We start from the raw sequence: 16,800 nt of genomic DNA on the forward strand, positions 1-16,800 counted from the left end.
TTAACTGTTTCCAAATACATACATACATACATACAAAATACTATCTCTCTACATATTGCAATCCTAAACTAACAAAATAGAATATCTGGTATCTCACCAACTCAGATAACTACTTCCAAAAGTCTAATCCCAGCTCTGAGGTAAGTTAGGTATGGTTCCCTGAAGGACCTAAAAACAATTTGTATAACGAGGTGAGACACTTCTCAGTAAGACGAATTATATTATTATCAGTGTGTGGCTAGCATGAGCTCCCGTGTGAATATAAAATTCCTTCATTTAACTATATAAGAAAAATTGACATTTAAACTATACTAATCAGTATATTTGAAAATACATAATTACTGAATAATATACTGTCAGCTCAATATAAGCCATTTATAGTAAATTTGCCCACATATGCATAAAAGACACAACCTAGACTGCTGAAGTAGCGTCGTCACGCTATCATATACTCATACGACATGCTTCCTCCTATGACGAATTGTGCTGCTCAAAAGTTGGACTCAACTCGCAGCCGGCGGTTCCTCAGCTGAGTCAAAACTAATGTCGTAAGTGTGATTGTGTCTACCTATGGTCATCTGGTATACCACGGATGGGCCCCCCCGACAAAAACTTTGGAGTAGTACTGTGGCCCAAGTCTCCAATCGACTTATCACACTTCCATACCCGTGTGATTGCACTTACTACCCAGATATAGCTACGGTACCGTGCTCATAATATCACAATATCACATATCACAAATTCACAGGATTCTAGAATCATATATGTCAATTTACATAATAAAAACTGTATTATAATTCATTTCATATAAAACCTAATATTCAGTAAACCTAGTCTCTCACCGTCATATCAAAATTAGTCCCCGGCCGTTATATCAAAACTCGCCCCCGGCCGTCATATCAAAACTCGGCTCCCGGCCATTATATCAAAACTCGGCCCTTGGCTGTCATATCAAAACATAGCCCTCAGCCGTTATATCAAATACTATATAAAAATCAGTTTAAGCATTCTATTCACATAAGTCATTTAAAAGTTGTTCACATGCCACACAATTTTCATTTATTAATCATAAATAAAATAACCTAATTGTGAAAGACGTAAATTGTTGAAAACAGGGTCTGACGTAAATTGTTGAAAGACGTAAAACATCTCTAGGGTTTTATTTAACTTAAACTTCTTATTTTAATAAAAAGTAAGAGATGATCAAACCACCCACATTAATTTCCCTAAAAACATATACTGCATTTTAATTGGTCCATATTTCACAAAATAACTGATATAATATAATCTCCTTACCTGTTTACTAAGAAGGTCCCTACGACGCTCCTAAAGTCCACCCTACGGCAATACGGAGCCCAAAATCCTGAAACCACATTTTCCCCAGTTTATTCAATTCAAATCCCAGATTAGCAACCATTAAACATCTCTAGGCTCATAGACCCCATTTAACTAATTACATGCTAAACAGATGGTCTATTTCTACCCTTACCTCAATTTTGGTGTGATGCTAGGAAAGATTCCGTTAAAAAATCTACTCCGCTAGACTTGTAGAGAATTTTTCCTAAATTCTCATGGTGGCTTTCAATCGTCGAACTAGGCAATGAACGACAAGAAATTATAGAGAGGGAGAGAGAGTGTGTGTGAGGGGCGTAGGTTTAGAGAGAGAGAGAGAGAGATATTTATGTTTCTTAATGAAAAAGAAATTTTAAAACCTATTTATAACCCTTTGACCTGACACAATTCGTCGATGAAATGTAACCTTCGTCGATGAACCTTAAGTCTGATATTTTCCTATCGTTTGGGATCTCTTCGTCGACGACACCTGAATTTCGTCGACGAGATACAGAAGGGAACTCATCGACGAAAATAGGGGATTCGTCGATGAGTCCTGCTATTTGCCCTTCTTTAAATTTTCTTTTCTTCTTTTACTTGTTTATTTCCTTATTTTTCGAGTTCGGATTTCTATGCTTAATTTCTTTATTTTCCTAAAAATGACGAGGCTTGTAGAGTACATAGGGACGTGTGCCCAAGTTAAATTTGTATTTACTTGGAATTTAAAAAATATTAAGAAAAGGAAAAGAAAATAAGAAAAATTTCACTTTTTCATATTTAATTATCAATGGAGGTAAGAAAAAAAATAAAAAATACTCCAAATCAATGAACAAAAATTTAATCTTACACATTCTTAATATTTAATTTTTAATCATATAACTTTTTATTTTATTTTATTTTACATAGTATTTGATATAAAGAGAGTATATAATGAAAAAAAGTTGTTCTTATTTTCCATTCCTTTCCTTTTTCCAATGAAAATCCTTGATTCAAGCTGACCATTAAAGTATTTTCCGCTCTCTCCCTTTTACTTCCTTACAAGTAGAGTTTTGTACTCAAAGCCTACTCTATTTTTGGAAAACTGTTGCTGAATGTGATAACACCACAAGCCCACATGGCAAGTATGGAATGAGAGTCACCCCCAGGGTGTGGTTTAAGTAATAGTGCGGGTTGCGGGAGTGCCTTTCACGAGGTAAGGTGTTTAAACCCTCTCGGGTTCGTTTCCGCCCCTGGACTCCTAAATTTACTCTCCCTTTGGAGTTGTAGGATCAACTTCAAGGGGCGTAGGATTAATCACATGAACCGTAAAACGGACATGTGGATACCCGGTGCGTAATCCAAAAAAAAAAAAAAAGGTATGGAATGAGAGCCCCACACCGCTACACCTATTCAATACTTGCCAAGTTGCCGTGTGATCTCGCGCCGTCATAAGTCCGCGATGGTTAGCACTACTCTATTTTAAATTTTGTATAAAGACTACACTATTTTTGCATTAAAAGCACATCTTCATCATAATTTTTTTTTCCCTAGCAAAGTAAATATTCTTCACACTTTTACTTCATTTTTGAAGAGGACTTGAATTTTAATTTGTATTAAATTTGAATAAGATGTAATATAAAATTATATTAAAATTTATCCAAATCCACTCAATTCTAAATCCAAGATCCAAAATTTGCCACTAACAGCATTAATGGTAATAAATTTTTTTTTTTTAAAGTAAATGTGTAATTATTTGTATTAAAAGTACTCTCTCAAGAAACAGGATAACTTGGTCCAATAAAGAACAAAACAAGGCAAAACAAATTCACCTAGCACCAGAAGTTCTTTTTTTTTTTTTAATAGGTACCTAGTACCAGCAGTTATAACTGATAATGAAAGTGGTAACAAGTTAAATGTGGCGTTTTGATTGTCACCTGACCCTAAGCAAAATAGGCAACTAATTATCTAACACTAACAAAAAGATTATCTAACAATACATAGGCAACTAATTATTGACAAAATGAACTCTCCACAGAAGTGGTCGTCACCCTAAGCATGTCTTTACCTTGTAATAAATTTCATAGTCGACCTAAGCATTGAAAAGTTCTTCTACAACATTGTCTCTGGCATCATCTACCTTTGTTTTGTCAGACCCTTTGTGCAAGGGTGTAATCTTTCAGAACATCACCTCTTATTGCCATCGGTGGGGATTTTCATTGCGAATCTGATGATGTCTGTATTCCATGGCGCTTGAAAAACTCTCTGAATCCATAAGCGCTGAGGTCATAATTGAACTGGAAAAGTACATATTAATGAAAAGAATCAGAAGGCATCTTGTATGAAAATAAACAACATGATGGTTCAATATGCATCCACCAAAGTGAATTGCTGAACTATCTCCTAGCATATCTGCCAAGCTTCTTATTTTTCGACAAATAGGAAGCACTCAATCTCCAAAGCAATTTGGAACAATTTAGAGGATTGTTTTCGTTACATTAGAGTAAGGAAATATATAAAGAGATGTCACATGGAGCAGTCCCATTTTCCTAGTTGTCCCTTCAATCCATTGAAGGTTAAAGCAGAAGCCCACAATGGGCCAATTACCTTATTGAGCTTCCTCTTCGAAACCAAACCCCGAAAAGTTTCGGTTTCAATCTTATTGAGCTATTATAACTTCGATCCATCCATAACAGATTCTGGAAAATCCTTTTCATCACAGATAATTTGTTCAAAGAAGATTCACGATTATAGATCTAATAATAACTAATTTCATCATTGAAAATGCAAGAATATAACAAACTACTGTTTTTTTATTAGTAGCAAATTATTAATAAGAAATCATCAGTTAAGCATATGATCCAAAAAAAGGGGGAAAAATAACAGAATGTAAGAACAATATGATTAAGAAGGGTTTTGGGTTTTCATTTTTTATTTTAGGCTTTTGGGCTTGTTAGTCCAAATGGGTCCAATTGGCTTTTGGGGTCACCCATTACCCATTTTGGGTTTGGTCTAAACCCATCAATAATTTTTTTGCCCCAAAAATGCAAAGCCAAACTTGTTGATTCTAGTTCAAGTTCAACTAGAATTCTAGTTCCCGTTCAACTTGAACACATGCAGCAAAAGCACACAATCAATCACGAACGAACCAACCACCACTAATGCAAACACTCAGTGATGAAATATACTCAAGAAGCAATCAAAGAATAATAAGAAGAAGCAAAAACACAACTAGAACACACAAGATTTACATGGTTTGGCAATAGCCTATGTCCACGGGAGCAACACTTGGATTTTCACTATGATTAATGTCAAAGGTTACATTTTTGGGTTACAATATTGTTTATATAACAATCTAATGCTTATAGAAGAGTTCTAGAAAAACTAAACTACATTAATAGTGATCCCCCAGAGGTAAAATCCCCAGATAAGCCCAATCTACAAGCCCCCGGATTCAAAATACGTGAATTGTACCGACGGAACCCGTCGACAGTTTGACCAAATCATCGACAGTTTTGTGCTAAGCCAAGGTCCTCCTGCATATTGTCTGAAATTCTCATGCAATTATCCCTTGCTTCACATAGCTATCTCCGATACATGTGATCCGCTATGAATATGAGCCACATCCCCAACAATCTCCACCTTGGTGAATATTCACCACCTTGGAATTCTAAAAGCATAACTGCTGCACCACCCAGGCCTGTTGATCGGGGCCCACTTCCCCTCTAACACCTGGAGACGTAAACCAAGTCCAAGCCAGACTTGAACTTGACTGTGGTAACAGGAACTCCACCTCACTGAACACCCAACTCTTTAAACGATCCTTTGAACCACAATGCTACCTTGGCAGTCTCAATCTCTGCCAAGAACTCCGATCCAGTTGTAACCAGCACACCTTGAGACTGTACCTCGGACTTCCAACAATTAGGCATTCCCACAACATGCCCCGTTGCAAGCCTCTTGTCATCCAAGGCCCCTGTGTAGTCTTCATCTGTGAACCTCACAACTGACGGAACCTTCTGTTGCGTACCAAAGTATCCAACTGCACTAGCATAGGAAACCTTTGATGCGACCCAAACATCACCGTTTGTCTTTGAGTAAGCAGTTACTTAGATTCGTCAACGATGTACCAGTGACAGGTTTAACACTAACCATGCTAAACTTCACCAACACCCGATCCCCAAAACCATCTCGAGATAATGTTTGCAATGATTCATGCAATAATTATTGTATTAAATTTGATGATGAATCATGTGTTGTTGTTAATGATGAAAGTATGCCCTCTATTGAAAATAAATAAATTTCTAGTTAAGTTATCTAAGCAAAAATCATTCGAGAAAAATGAGAATAAAATGATAGCAAAGCAATTAGACGAATTAAAAGATTATCATACTATTCTTGAAAAGAAAAAAATTGAGAAGATTTTGAAAATCGTATGCTTTAGAGGAAGAAAAAAATGATTATTCTAGAGTTATAAGCAAAGTTTGGGCCCTAGTTCCTAGACCTGATGATCACACAATTATTGGAATCAAATGGATCTATAAAAATAAAAAGGATAAAAATGGAGTAGTAATTAGAAACAAAGCTAGGTTAGTAGCCCAGGGGTATAATCAGGAGGAAGGTATAGATTTTGAGGAAACACATGCTCCCGTGGTTAGGATAGAAGTCATTCGTATATTACTTGCATATGCTACTTTTAAAGACTTTAAATTATATCAAATGGATGTTAAAAGTGTATTTTTAAATGACTATATTAATGAAAAAGTATATATTGAACAACCTCCAGGTTTTAAAAATCACAAATATCCTAATCATGTTTATAGGTTATCAAAAGCCTTGTATGGATTGAAGCAATCTCCTAAAACTTGGTATGAGAGGCTTAGTGGTTTTTTATTAGATAATGGGTTTGCAAGAGGAAAAATTGACACAACACTATTTATAAAGGCTAAAAATGATCATATGCTCCTTGTGCAAATATATGTTGATGATATTATCTTTGGAACTACAAATGATGAATTGTGTAATGAGTTTGCCAATTGCATGTAAAACGAATTTGAAATCAGCATGATGGGTGAACTAAATTTCTTTCTAGGCCTTCAGATCAAACAAGCTAAACATGGGATGTTTATTTGCCAATCAAAATATGTTAGGGATTTACTCAAGAAATTTAACATGGAAGACGGAAAAATTTTAGGAGCACCTATGAGTTCTTCCACAAAACTTGACAAAGATGAGTAAGGTATACCGGTAGATGTCAAGTTCTACCGTGATATGATTGGTAGTCTTTTGTATCTTATTGCGAGCAGGCCTGATATTATGTTTAGTGTTTGTATGCGTGCTAGATTTCAGGCTACATCTAAGGAGTCCCATTGTTAGTAGTTAAGCGAATACTTAGGTACCTAATTGGAATTGTTGAATTAGGATTATGGTACCCTAAGCATACCTCATTTGAGATTGTCAGTCACTATCCACAGCCAAAGCTGAATATATTGCGGCTAGAAGTTGTTGTGCTCAAATGCTTTATATGAAGCAACAACTTATAGATTTTGGATTGCATTATGACACGGTTCCAATCAAATGTGATAATACTAGTGCAATTAATATCTCAAAGAATCTCATCTCACATTCACGAAACCAAACACATAGAAATTAGACATCATTTTATTCGTGACTATGTACAAAAGGGGGATGTGACACTTGAATTCGAGTGCACTAATGAACAATGGGCCAACATTTTCACAAAACCTCTTTAAGAGGACAAATTTATACAAATTAGACGTGAATTAGACCTAATGCACAGTAGAGAAGCTATCTAGAGATAATGGAGTGCATAAACTGAGGGGGAGCAACTTAACTTAAAATACTACGACTTTGAAAACTTAGATTTCTCATATTTTTTTATCATATCTAGTGAGAAAGGTATTTTCTATCCATAATGAATTACAGTTTTATACTTGTTTATGGATATTGGATGTACTATCTTTATTGCATTGATCGTCTTAGACTATACTGGATACTATGCATGCTTGATTTGAATAAGGTGCCATACTGGGAATTGCCTACTCAATAAATCAGGTCCTTGATGCACATTTTTTTTGGGAAATGTTCTACTTTCAAACAGCATGTTGCCGAAATTTCATTAAATTCTTCCCAAAGTTATGTGTTTTAAAGGCTTTAGCACTTTTGCTAATGCCAAAAGGGGGAGAAGTATGCAAAATTGGGTACTTCTTTTGGAACAATCTCCATGTACATGCTTGGTATCTGAGCATATTTGTCAAAACTTGAATGCAATTTTATTTAAGATGTCTTCTATTATGAATATGCTTGAACAATTAACATTAAATTTTATATGAATGCATATTCTGAGGAAGAGTCTTTTTAGACTTACCTATTTTTGCTTATTGTATTTTTCATCATCAAAAGGGGGGAGAATGTTGACTCTGTGAATCCGATCCCATTTTAATAATGACAAATCACGTTATTTCTTACCTGTTCACTGAGCTTATGAAAAGGGTTAATTCTTAGCATGCACGGATGGTAAGGACACAAGAAAGTCATAAGGACCACAAAGATCATTTCACATGATTGGCACTTGAAGAGCAAAAGGGAATGAAGACCAATTGTCTTTATTGTAATTGCAATTCAAGTTTTGGTTTGTAATATTTATGGTCTGTAATAATGCACCGCTTGAATAATAGAATCTTATGCTCAAAAGACCATAGAATGGCCATAAGAACCAAAACCCCTTAAAGTTAAAATGCCATAGCTTATTCACCATGGTTGAATAAGTTCAAAGACTAAAACAGGGCAAAATATGCATCTTCAAATAGCCCCGGTCAACCGAACTTTTTAAGTTCAAATCACCTTAGCCGACTGATGTTATTTATTACATATTTTTTTAAGGGGCTCGGGCGACCATCCTATTTATCACACATCTTCCTCGGCCGCCTGAACGAAGATCCCAACCTAACTCGTCTTCCTCGGCAAACCGGCCCTCAAGATCTAAATTGACCGGCTAACCGAGCTTGACCATTCGGGTAACCGAGACCTTAGGCCAAGCGACTGAACCTACGAAGGTTTTGCAAATCGCCTTGGCTCGGCCAATCAACACTTCCCACGGCAAACCAAACCCTCAAGATCTTTCAAATTCACTGTGTCTGTTCGGGCGACCGGCCCATAGCTTCGGGCAACCGAATTTCTCAGGTTTGCGATTTTTTACCGTGTTAAACAAGGGTTAGTTTTAATTAAACTTTTCCAAAATGACCCTCGTGTCCTCAACGGTAATATTTTTGAAGGTTTCTATATATACTCCTTCATTTGTCCTGATTAGCAAAGAGATTAGCAAATTTTCTCTGAAATATTTTTGTACTAAAATCTTTCATACTCCTACATTTTTGCAAGCATATTGTTTAAAACTCTTTTTCATACTTTACTGATTGCATATTTTAGAAAGAGTGCAATTGTGTTCCTCTCCTTCATTTGCAAAGTTATTGCAACTTGAGGGTAGATTGAATACTCAATCTTGTGGGCATTTATACATTATTTTTATAGATTATTTCTCTCTCTCATATTTGCATGGTTTGATCTTGATTTTTGAGAGTAAGCTAAAAACACTTTTCCCATTATATTTCATTGATAAATATTGTATTGGGAAGAACTCATCTTTGCTTTTGATTCTTAGCATCTTTATTGCAAGAATCAAAAGCTTGCATATTATTTTTGATAAACGTTTTTGCAAGCTTAAACCCTAATATCTATTGTGTTTGATATTTGATAAAATATTTTGAGATATTTGCTTAGGGTTTCCAAAGTACCTTTGATTATTCATTTATTGAATATACTATATTGAATCAAAGGTCTCATTCACACACATATATATATATACACACATTCTTGAGAGTTGACATATAACTTGATAAATCTCACTTGAGCGTAAATCTTTATCATTTGTGAGTGCATTGACTTTATTATTGTACACATCTGCTTTTTAGAAACAATTTGATTGTACAAAATATTTTATTGAATATTTGTTATATTCCCGACATGTGATCGCCAGAGGAGGATTGCACTAGCCTGTAATGTGCACCGGATTGTTTACACCCGGTTAAGAAAGCACCGAATAGTTCAGACCTGGTTAGGAGGACTTGTTGCACCGTAAGGTGTGGTTGTAAAGGTTGGGGTCAGCCCTGTGAATTGGACCTGGGGTATTCCCTTGTCCAGTAAGGAGAGGGTAATTGTAATCGGTGATGCTCCACCTGTAAGTAAGCAAAGTTAGTGGAATCCTCTTGCTTGTGAACTTGAGGCGAGGACGTAAGCAGTATTGGCCGAACCCCGATAACATATATTATGTTCGCTTTCTTCCCTTCACTTTTAAGTTTCCGCATTTAAATTCTTGCACATGCATGCTTATATTTAAATTTACTATGAATGTGCGCGCATGTTTTAAATATAGTGAATGATTGGGAAATACTGAGCCTGCTGTATCTGCTTTAAATATCTGCTCAGTTAAATTGTGTTGGGTTTTGCAATTGTTTATACGGACCCTAGGTTGTGCTATACTACTCGTGATTAAAACTGAACCTAGGAGAAAATTTTTTAAATACCCAATTCACCCCCCTCTTGGGAATACACCAATTCCAACAGTACTCCACTTCAGCCACAAGTTACACCTAGAAAACGACTCTAACTTGTGTCACATGAGATACCCCCAGACCTTTCATGATAACCTCACAAAATACCCATGTCCAACCCAAGATGCTGCCCTCACCGGTCCCCAAACATTCACACAAATGTAGTTAAGAATACCCACGATTTTGTGTGTGGTTACATTACACAAAACAATATTTTCAGACTCAAAACTCTCATTTATAGCTCCACCTACAACTATGTTACCCTACAGTGCATAGTGCTATATTTTGTCCCTTCATCACCATCAATACGTCATCACACACCATCATTGTCCCACCTTTGGACTTGTAAATATACCCGTTACAATCCAAAGCACCCAATGATATCACATTCTTCCGTAGATCGGGCACATGCTTTACCCCACATAACATCTTTACCACATCGTCATACATCTTGATCCTGATATCCCTCATTCCGATAACTTTGCAAACCACACTGTTTTCCATCAGAACGGAACCAAGACTCACCAATCTATAAGTGGTGAAGCAGGCTTTGTTGGGTGTTGTAACACCCCAGAAAATGATAGGCTTGGGAATAATAATAATAATAATAATAATAATAATAATAATAAATAAATAAATAAATAATAAAATAAATTTAAAAAATAAAAAATAATTATTTAATTATTAATTAATTAAATAATAATACTATAATATACATTAGATATATATGCATATAAAAAAAAAAAAAAACTATCAAAGCTTCTTGAAGCTTAATCTGCATTCAGAGACGCCCCCCCCTTTACTTCTTCTTTTCTTCTTCTGCGCAGTCACTTACTCTCTCACTCACTCTCTCTCTCTCTCTCTCTCTCTCCTCGATTTCGTGGCGGATTTTCATCCGATCGAAAATCGGAAGATACTGCTGGATTCCATTCTCCGCTACCGTCATTTCTATCGGAGCGGATCGGTGGTAGGAGCGGCGTAGACGTGTCTCCTAGGGTAAGCCAATTTTCCATTTTTCTTTAATTTCTTGCAAATTATAAGTCCAATCGACGAACAGACACCACCACGAGAATCTAGGGATGATTCTCTACAAGTCTAGCAGGACGGAACTCTCGTGGAATCGTCATGGGCCAAACCCCAAATTTGGGGTACGGGGGTTATTAAGGGGCTTATTTTTAATTGATTAGGATTAATTTTAAAATGCTTAAATGTTGAGTATCTGGGGTTGAAGTAGGATTTCTGAAATTTAGGATCCGGGTGAGCGCCGCGGGTGTAATTATGATATAAATATCAGATAAATTGTATGGCATTTGAGTAATTTTAAATTGTGATATTTTGGAGCGTAAAATATAACGATGTGTAATTTCTGAGAAAATATTGAAATGAGAATTATTGATGTGATTAGTGAGAAATAATGAAATATGGTATTTATATATGAGTATAAATGTTTTGCCTGAAAAATGAGATTTTGTGAATTACAGATATTGGAAAATAATGAAATGTGGTATTTATTTGTGAGAAGAAATTATGTGCATGAGAAATGAGTTTGTACAAATTATTGATATGAGTATTTTGGAAAAATGTGAAAATACGTGAATATGAAATATCGTATTACGAGATGATGAAATGTGCACAGAAAATGATGAGAATATTTATATTGAACTGAATTGTAATATATTGGAATATGATTGATGAAATGTCAATACCGCATAATGATTGCGGGTATGTGGTAGTGAACCCTGATGGATGGTTATGATATTGAGCATAGTACCGTTGCTAGTGGTGTTAGTGCAACCACACAGACTCTTGGAGCGTGTGGTGTGACAGTCGATTGTGCCATTTTGTAGGGTTGTCGGGCCCCTTGAGTCCAAATCAGGGTTATAGGTCGGCCAGTCATACTACAGACGCAATATGTGATATGATACTTTGATCTAACCGGGTCGGCCAACCGTGGTTAGATCCAGCCTTCAGGCCGCACAACCTTGACCATGGGGAGAAGCATGGCGTGGATAGAAAGATCCTCAGGTTGGCCATGAGTTACAAACGCGATGTTGGTATTTGATACCAAGGATACTCATAAGCCGAAAAGTAGAATGAAAATGGAAAGTGAAAGAATGATAAAATTGACTAAAATGAGAAATGAAAGAAATAATAAAAATTGAGAAATAAAGAATGTTAAATATGAGAAATGAACTGTGTGAGTTAATAACATCAATAATTAAGGCGAAGTGAAACTCTCCGCCTGAGGGATTACTGAGTAAGGTGAGTGCCCTGATAGGTATCGGATTTGGCTATCTCTGATTGCATAACGTGTTAGGACAGAGGGAAGCTACCTATATGGGCGGGTAACCTTCCCTATTCTTAGGAACTTGGCGATAAATATGTGTTGGAAATTATCAAATTTAAGAAATGATTTTAAAGCTTATAAAAGCTTGTGTTGTATATCTATATGATCATGAGAATGTGTATATCAGTGTATTTTCTCAGGTGAAACGATAGTTTGAAAAGTAAAGTGTATTATAACTGAACTCATATGGCCACACATTTATTCCTTCTTAGTGAGATATGTCTCACCCAAATTATTTAAAATTTTCAGAGAATAGGGATAGACCAGGTGATAGAACTTCGTGATCATAGGGAGCTAGGACCTTGACACACAAGGTGAGTTTTTAGATTAGAGGGTGTGTAATTTCCCCTAGAGTTGAGTAGTTTTTGAGTTTGTGATAATGATGTATATGTGTGTATGTAGATACTTTGGATATTGTATTCTGAATGATATAAATACACTGTCTTCCGCTGTTAGGTTTTATAAATAAAATGACTTTTTACTCGGTACCCAATGTGAGTCAGGTCGTATGAATGATAGTAGGATTGTTGACGTGACCGATTTGTGAATGTTATGGATGACATGTGATTATTTATTTATTATTGAGAAAAAAAATTGTACGAAAATCGGGGTGTCGTAGTTTGGTATCAAAACCTAGGTTGCTAGGTTCTATAGACTTTAGTAGACAGCGGAATGCAATACCAGAGTATAGAAGTGGATTTTGAGGGAAATAGGAGATGGGTAGATTGAAATGTGAGTTAGTGGTTGTTAAAGGATGATGTGAGAATTTAGGATTCTATTTCGCGGCCTAGAGGCAGGAGTACCGTGGTTGTTTCTGTGTTTTTCCTGGGGTGACGATTTCAGGAATACCATGGATACTACCGCTGCGTCTTGTTTCTGGGTGGTAGGACTGAATCTTAAATGGGGATTAAGGATGTGGATAGAAGAATAATTTATGAGTTATTGTAGTGTATGGGTTGTGTGAGAGTGATTGTATGCTAAGATTAGCTGTTTCCTTTGCAGGATGGATCCGAGGAATAGTAACACGAATGCGGGAGGTGATGGGGTAGGACCTTCCAGTATGGGTGGTGCAGACCCTGACGCAGTATTGCGTAGCGTCACTCAACATGTGGTGGCTGAGATGGCCAGGAGCTCGGGGGAGAGGAGCTACACGATCGAGCAGTTCACGCGTATGCGACCCCCATATTTTGCTGGAGGAGCGGACCCATTGGTAGCATAGAATTGGGTTCAGGACATAAAGGACATACTGGCAGTCCTCTCATGTACAGACAAGCAGAGGGTGTTATTTGCCATATTTAAATTGACCAGGGAGGCAAAGCGCTGGTGGAAGATGACGGTGCAACAGTATGCAGCGAGATTTGTTGAACTGTCCCAATTCACCCTGTATATGGTGCCAGATGAGGAGAGGAAGGCGAGGAAGTTCGAGGGGGGCCTGAGACAGAACTTGTATAAGCAGGTGGTAGGTTTTCGAGCTCAGACCTTCTCGATGATAGTGGACAGGGTTGCGGTGATTGAGAGCAACATACAGAAAGGTGCAGCAGCCCAGAGCTAGAGGAAGAGGCCCGCGCCTTCTGATTTTCAAGCAGGGCCCAATCGAGGGCCATTGAGGAGATATGATAGCAGAGGGGGACGACGACAGGGAGGAGGAGATCGAGCAGTACAGGGCAGGCAAATGCCCCCTCCTTGTCCCAGATGTTTGAGGAGGCACCTAGGGAAGTGCTGAGCAAGGGAGGTTGTCTGCTATCAGTGCCACCAGTTTGAACATATCGCGAGAAACTGCCAGGCACCACCAGCGGTAGCGGCTGCTCCTCGACCATATAGAGGAGGCTATGAGGCACCTCAAGGTGGACAGTAAAGGAATATTGCCCCGACACGAGTTTATGCACCGACAACGAGAGATGCTGAGGCGGCGGGAGATGTGGTGACAGGTACTGTTTCAATATTGTCATTTAAAGCTATTGTCTTGTTTGATTTAGGGACGACTCATTCTTTTATCGCCCGAGAATATGTTAAATTGTGTGGGTTTCGAGTCTCAGCAGTTAGATATTAGTTTGTTTGTTGCTACGCTGACTGAGGCTGTTGGGATATGTAGAAAGGTACTCAGGGACTGTCTAGTGGATATTCAGGGGAGGTCTTTGTCAGCTAATCAGGTAGTTTTAGACATGCATGAGTTTGAGGTAATCTTGGGTATGGATTCGCTAGCTGCCCACTATGCTAGCATTGATTGCCATTAGAGAGAGGTAGTATTCAGACCTCTAAAGGAACAGAAGTACAGATTTGTGGGATCACGTGTGTGCATCCCACCTCAGTTATTATCTGCTATTTAGGCACATAGATTGCTATTAGAAGACTGTCTGGGATATTTAGCCTGTGTGAAGACAGTATCAGAAGGGGAGCTGAAGGTGGAGGATATCCCAATGGTAAGGAATTTTTCTGATGTATTCCTTGAGGATTTGTCGGGACTACCTCCTGATCGTGAGGTAGAGTTTGTTATTGATCTGATTCCGAGGATAGCGCCAATTTCGAAGGCGTCGTATATAATGGCACAATTGAAAGAGCAGTTGCAAGAACTGTTAGATAAGGAATTTTTTCGGCCCAGTGTGTCGCCTTGAGGAGCACAAATTTTATTTGTGAGTAAGAAGGATGACTCGATGAGGTTGTGCATCGACTATCGAGAAATAAACAAAGTGACTATCAAGAATACATACCTGCTCCTGCGTATCGATGATTTGTTTGACCAGTTACAAGGGACACAGATCTTTTCGACGATAGATTTACGCTCTGGGTATCATTAGGTGAAAGTCAGGGCGGAGGATGTTTCGAAGACGGCATTCAGAACACGGTATAGTCATTATGAATTTCTAATTATGCCGTTTGGTTTGACGAATGCTCCTGGAGTGTTTATGGATCTGATGAGCAGGGTCTTTCACCAGTACTTAGATCAGTTTGTGGTAGTATTTATTGATGATATACTGGTGTATTTGAAGAGCACAGTGGAGCATGAGGAACATCCGAGTATAGTACTTCAGGTATTGCAAGAGAAAAAGCTTTATGCGAAGCTCAAGAAGTGTGAGTTCTGGCTGGAACAGGTTAGCTTCCTTGGACACGTTATATCCAGGGGTGGTATTTCTGTTGATCTGAGTAAGATTGAGGCGGTAATAGACTAGATACGACCAAAGAACGTGCACAAAATCAGGAGTTTCCTGGGATTGGCTGGGTACTACCGCAAGTTTGTTGAGGGCTTCTCGAGACTGGTAGGCCTGCTGACCAGATTGACCAGGAAGGAAGTGAAGTTTGAGTGGTCTGATGAATGTGAACAGAGGTTCTAGGAGTTGAAGCAGCGACTCATCACTGCGCCTGTGTTGACGATTCCTTCAGGAGAAGAGGGGTTCGTGATTTACAGTGATGCATCCCATAAAGGGCTCGGATACATGTTGATGCAGCGAGGGAAAGTGATAGCCTATGTCTCATGACAGTTGAAAGAATATGAGAAAAACTACCCTACCCATGATCTGGAGTTGGCGGCAATTATTTACGCATTGAAGATTTGGAGGCACTATCTATATGGGAGTAAGTGTGAGATATTTACTGACCATAAGAGTTTAAAGTATTTCTTCACGCAGAAGGAATTGAATATGAGGCAGAGGAAATGGCTGGAGCTAATAAAAGATTACGACTGCACTATCAGCTACCACCCGGGAAAGGCTAGCGTGGTTGCTGATGCTTTGAGTCGAAAATCAGTGGATTCGTCTGTGTCTTCGGTGGAGATTCAGCATCCGATCCAGATGGATTTAGAGAGGCTCGACGTGGAGCTGGTAGAGGACGATCACCAGACGTTCATTGCTGACTTGGTTTTATAGCCGACTCTACAGGAGAGGATTAAAGCGGCCCAGAGAAATGACGTTGAACTAGTAGAGTTTATGGGCAAGGTACAGGATGGTCAAGAACCAAAGTTCAACATTTCAGATGATGGAGCCTTGAGGTTCCGTACCAGGTTATGCGTTCCTGCCAACCCTGAGATCAAGAGGGTTATCCTAGAAGAAGCGCATCGGTCCCTATATACTGTATATCCAGGTAGCATTAAAATGTACAAGGATCTTCAAGAGTCTTTCTAGTGGAGTAACATGAAGAGGGAGATAGTCCAATTTGTGGATCAGTGTTTGATGTGCCAGCAAGTGAAGGGTGAGCACTAGAGACCGGCGGGATCATTGCAGTCACTCCACATTCCTGAGTGGAAGTGAGAGCATATAGTGATGGATTTTGTCACAGGATTGCCGCCGGTATTGCATGGACAGGATGCTATTTGGGTAGTGGTGGATCGATTGACGAAAACTGCCCACTTTTTGCCAGAGTTAGTTACTGCATGGACAGATTGACTGAGTTATACATCCAGGAGATAGTTAGGCTCCACGGCGTTCCCGTGTCCATAGGTTTAGATAGAGACCCACGGTCACATCTCGTTTTTGGAAGAGCCTGCAACGGGTCATGGGTTCTCAGTTGTTGTTCAGCACAGCT

The 16,800-nt window shown here is 38.2% G+C and overlaps 1 protein-coding gene across 1 annotated transcript in view; it reads right to left on the reverse strand.

Annotated features, from left to right (window-relative positions):
* Positions 1-3,141: 3,141 nt before the first annotated feature.
* Positions 3,142-16,800, reverse strand: part of LOC131166362 (uncharacterized) — a 50,631-nt gene continuing 36,972 nt past the window's right edge. Inside the window, exon 8 of the mRNA XM_058124844.1 lies at positions 3,142-3,605. Coding sequence (XP_057980827.1) covers positions 3,525-3,605 — 81 coding nt within the window. The 3' untranslated portion in view covers positions 3,142-3,524. The remainder of the gene's footprint in view (positions 3,606-16,800) is intronic.

Source organism: Malania oleifera, chromosome 10 (assembly GCF_029873635.1).
Source record: "Malania oleifera isolate guangnan ecotype guangnan chromosome 10, ASM2987363v1, whole genome shotgun sequence".
Classification (NCBI taxonomy): domain Eukaryota; kingdom Viridiplantae; phylum Streptophyta; class Magnoliopsida; order Santalales; family Ximeniaceae; genus Malania; species Malania oleifera.